The sequence below is a fragment of the Sinocyclocheilus rhinocerous genome, unplaced genomic scaffold, assembly GCF_001515625.1.
Source record: "Sinocyclocheilus rhinocerous isolate Xijiao unplaced genomic scaffold, SAMN03320098_v1.1 scaffold484, whole genome shotgun sequence".
In the NCBI taxonomy this organism is placed as follows: Eukaryota; Metazoa; Chordata; class Actinopteri; order Cypriniformes; family Cyprinidae; genus Sinocyclocheilus; species Sinocyclocheilus rhinocerous.
This window is the reverse complement of record NW_015658063.1, coordinates 1,233,956-1,238,712: the sequence shown is the minus strand read 5'-3', so window position 1 is coordinate 1,238,712 and position 4,757 is coordinate 1,233,956. Positions and strand designations below refer to the sequence as shown.

The following is a 4,757-nucleotide window of genomic DNA, read 5'->3' as shown; positions in this document are numbered from 1 at the left end:
CCTGAAGCCACCTCTGTCAGACCCCCTGTACCCACCCCCGCCGCCACGATACCCTCCAGACCCCCTGAAGCCACCTCCACCACCCTGGTATCCTCCGCCTCCTCTATATCCCCCACCAGACCAGGATCCACCACCACCTCTGTATCCTCCTCCTCCACGACCCCTAAACTCTCCACCCCCTCCAAAGTCAGTACGAGGCATCTTGGGTGGACGTGGACCATCTCCAAAGCTGTAAATAACAAAGATAAAAGGGTGTTAAAATTACACAATTAACTAACATCTCATTTTCAAAATAGTTTAGTTATAAGCGACCTTTATCCTAAATAAACCAATTAAATGTATGGGTTCAATGATCTCACCGTGGGTTGGAGACCATGAGGTTGATGCCAGCTGACGAGGGTCTGGACACAAGCCGAATGACGTTCAGCAAGCGCTCATTGGTGGGATCCAAATTCCGGATGTATTCTGGGTCTTTGGTCACCTCCACCACCAGGGCTTCCATCGCTGCCCTCAGGGCCGCCACACCACCGGCTATATCATGGGGAATCTTCAATTTGATCCTACAGAAGGAAGGAATATTCTTGATGATCACTGGAACACTTCTCTTGTTGACTTCCTTGAAAATATTTGGTTTGCTCTCAGGATTCCTGACTCAAGAATTCTGGAGAACTTATTTTTTGTTGTTTATTGTTCAATACATACCAGTCATCAAGCTCAACAACTTCTCCACTGGAGGTGACCTTCTTTGTGCCGAACAGAATAAGCTGAAGAGGACTGACAAGAGTCATTCCTTTGGCAGAAATGGCTCGAGTTCGGATCTGTTATTACAAAAGACATAAATTATATTTGTATACTCCTAAAAGCTGACAAAAACGAACTTTTAGCAGATATACACTACCATTCAAAAGTATGGGGTTAGAAAGATTTTTTTTTCAATATATGGGGTGCTGTGTGTACATTAATGAGGAAAAAAAATTAACTTAAATGATTTTAGCAAATGGCTGCAATATAACAAAGAGTGAAAAATTTAAGGGGGTCTGAATACTTTCCGTACCCACTGTATATATACAAAGTCTCTCAATTTAATACGATGGCATTTGGACCCACCGGACTTCATCCCAGGCCTGGAAGACAGAGAGTAAGGCCACGTGATCTGAGAAACGTGAGCCTGCAAAGTTCCTATGAACAAAACCGAGGCGTTTGCCTTCGTTGATAAAGGGCTCGGGGAAACAGGTCGCTGCTGAGATAGTGCACACGGCATCTCCAACACTAAACAACACAAACACATACACAAGTATAAGTAAATTCAACAGGTAATTTTGGGAAAAATAGCAATGACCTGTATGTTCTTGACAGCTTTGTGAGATGCACTCAATTCAGAAACAGCCAATGTTGGATGAATAAACTTACTTAAAGATGCATCCCATGATCATCATCTTTCCCAGACGTGGTTCGATGGGCAGTTTGGCCAGAATGCGTCCCAGTGGAGTCAGCTCATCATTACAGTCTAGAGCATCCAGCTCTGGAGAGCAACAGAGGCTTGTTTGATTTTGTTCACTTCAACATCCTTAATATTAAGACATGTAACACAAAATCTGTACCTCTCAGTGTATGTTCAGCTTCAATAACGGCATCCAACGGAGGCGGCTCAATGGCTTTGGACAAGAAATTCCCGATGGCACCCAGTCTCAGTAGCTTAATGCTGAGGGCCACCTCATGCAATGGTGTGCGGAAGATTTCAGGAGTCATATGGGTCTCCAGTCTGCATAACAATCATTAACATTTCAGATAATGTGATTTTGTTTGAGGTTTTGGTACAACTGAAGAATGACATTTCGTACTTTTCAAAACGAGCTCTGCTGCAGAGGTAAAAGCAGAAGCCTGGTTTGACTCTGCCAGCTCGTCCCTTCCTCTGCTCAAGGTTGGTCTTGGAGGCCCACACTGTGGCGTAGTTTGTCATGTTGTTGTGAGAAGTGAACAACTTCACTTTCTGCCTGAATGACATATTTGGTATTTGTGGACAAAACAGAATATATAGAGAAGAGAAATGTACATCAAAGAGATAGTTTCTTCCACAATGACAACTAATTTACTGACCCTAATGTCATTCCAAACCTGTATGACTTTGTGTTTAGCGTTACACAAAAGATGATAATGTTGGTAGCCAAACAGCTGGTTACTATTAACTTCCATTGAATTGACAAAAAATTATAATGTTTTGTGTTTTACAAAAGAAAGTCATGCAGGTTTGGAATGACATGATTTTTTTTTCCAAAAATCTTTTTTTGTTTTATTGTGTTAGTTAGCTGTTTTTTTTGTTGTCATTTTTACTTGATCAAAATAACCCAACTGCAGTTTGATTGAGATTAATTGGAATGCACAATGAAAAAAAACATGATTTTTGAAAATTGTTAAAAACGGAGTTATCTGTTTTTGCAAATGAATTCTTTATATGTATATACATAAACACACACACACACACACACACACATATACATATATATACATACATACACATACATACATTGCTGAATTAATACTTTAAAATGGATAATTTCCAGATAATATTTTAACTTTAATCAATGACAGTATAAAAGTCATTTACATTATATCTTAAATATGTGAAACATTTATACCTTATATTTTTCTCAGATGGTATAGTACTTTTTTTGCACCTAATTTAATAAAACAAACAAAAAAACATACATCTTCCTCTCCACCATCTTCATCTTTATCTTTTTTCTTCCGGTCCATTGGTGGTGGTACGAACTGAGTCATCTGAATGCAGTCTTCTAAGAAATACTCTGCAGATATCAAAACATAAATAATAATCTGTCAGGTTTTACAGTCAAGACATTCCAAATTAATGGTCTAACATTGAGCAATGGGTTTCCAAACATCCATAGGAGTATTTCATCCAGTGTGTGAGATGATGTAAATATTAAATCATTAAAATATCATTACAAAACAGTGCATTGTAAAAACATGCTTCTCACCTTGTACAGGATGTGCACGTCCATGCACCTCGATGATAGGACAGTTAAAAAAGTACTCCCTAAACATGGTTGTGTCAATGGTGGCAGACATGAGGATGATGCGCACATCAGGGTAGGCCTGGACCACATCTCTCAACACTACCAACAGGAAATCAGACTGGACAGAAAAACATACTTGTGAATAGGGTGAGTCATTGCACCGCTCTAAACACATTTTTTGAGATGTTAACATACTGTATATGTACAGGTTGCACAACAGTGAAAACAATAATAGCACTCATTAATGTCTATTATTAAGGGAAAAGCGGTTATTTTTTCAGTTTTTGGAGCAATTTCGTTCTTCCGGTTCAAAAAGCAAAGTTGAGCCTACGTCACGAAAAGTGACGTATGTGTATTCATTTGGAGTGGTGATTGGCTGCCGTAGTTGGAGTACGCCTCTACGTCATCAGCTTTCTGAGGTTTTCTCAGTATTATTCATGAGAATTAACTCTTATGGTCCAATCACTGCACTGTATTATGAATGAGATCTTACAGCAGAAAATTAAAATCTCATAAAAGAGCTTTGCGCTGTCAGTTCATTTCTGTAAACATGACCGTAACAATATTTAATATGCAACAATATGTAGAGCACGCATGAGAGAGCGGTTTCTGCACGGAATGCCGAGATGAGTTTAACACTCGCTGCGCGAATCATTCATATCCAGACCGGAGCAATCGTGTTTCAAGTTTATGTGAACATATTTCATATTCTCTCGTGCTCCGAATATATGTATGCACACATATCATGCCTTCTTCAAATAAAGGATGCACAAATAAGGGCACGGATACAGCGGTTCATCTGATCATGAACGCGATGACACGACGGATTATTGTGGTACACAGCAAACAAAGATATTGATCGAAAATTCAAAGAAGAGTGAACAAAAAGTAACTATGTCTTTATCCTTTCTGTTTTAAACTGATGCGTGTCATTTGTACTGAGACTGTAGTGCTGGTCAACGTGAAAATATTATAAAATTTTAAATGTTCTTCTTCATTTTTCATATCCAATATCTCTGCTTATTTATTTCAAATAATAATTTATCAAAACATATTGGATTTGTTCATGATAGTTGTTAGTCTCTAATGACAGGATTTCTTAACAGTTATTTATCATTATTTTTATATTTTTAAAATATATCAAGGTGGCCCCTATCTCTGTTGTTGTTTGTATTTTCTTTCTTTCTCTGCTCATATTTTAATATTCATTTGTCTCTATAATGAGTGTGTTGTAGGTCTGTGTTTTATTGGTTGTTTTATAGGGCTGCCCTCGACTAAAGATTTTTCTGGTCGACTAGTAGTTGTTCATTTTAAGCATTAGTCGACTAATCGCACGTTTATTAATAAACCATTTAAATCATTATAATGAGCCTTTAATTACCTACATTGCCTAATAAGCGCTCAAGCACACACAAAGCTTGGAGTGCACACAAATAAACGTAGAGTCTTTACAGATTTGAAATGTGTATTACTCTTATCTGTATGACCAAAAATGGGGGAGTATTTTAAGAGCAAGTGGCCGCACTGGCGCCTCTATCTCATGCTGTGAACGCTACAGCTTCCACACTCTGCAGACACTTGAATAGCGCACATTTCTCTGGGTTAACATTAGATTAAGTGGCCATGTGAAGTTACTAATACTTACATCTTTCAGATGATAAGCCATATTTGAGGTCGATGAATGATAGGCGAGCGTTTGGATGTCCTGCCCGATGTACTGTA

At 38.5% G+C, this 4,757-nt stretch overlaps 1 protein-coding gene across 1 annotated transcript in view; it reads right to left on the bottom strand.

Annotated features, from left to right (window-relative positions):
• Nucleotides 1-4,757, bottom strand: part of LOC107722046 (ATP-dependent RNA helicase A-like) — an 11,144-nt gene that overhangs the window by 211 nt on the left and 6,176 nt on the right. Inside the window, exons 15-24 of the mRNA XM_016530273.1 lie at nucleotides 2,997-3,153; nucleotides 2,695-2,804; nucleotides 1,842-2,086; nucleotides 1,602-1,762; nucleotides 1,411-1,522; nucleotides 1,090-1,269; nucleotides 879-894; nucleotides 703-818; nucleotides 360-560; nucleotides 6-229 (exon numbers count right to left, since the gene is read on the bottom strand). Of these exons, the coding sequence (XP_016385759.1) occupies nucleotides 6-229; nucleotides 360-560; nucleotides 703-818; nucleotides 879-894; nucleotides 1,090-1,269; nucleotides 1,411-1,522; nucleotides 1,602-1,762; nucleotides 1,842-2,086; nucleotides 2,695-2,804; nucleotides 2,997-3,153 (1,522 nt within the window). The remainder of the gene's footprint in view (nucleotides 1-5; nucleotides 230-359; nucleotides 561-702; nucleotides 819-878; nucleotides 895-1,089; nucleotides 1,270-1,410; nucleotides 1,523-1,601; nucleotides 1,763-1,841; nucleotides 2,087-2,694; nucleotides 2,805-2,996; nucleotides 3,154-4,757) is intronic.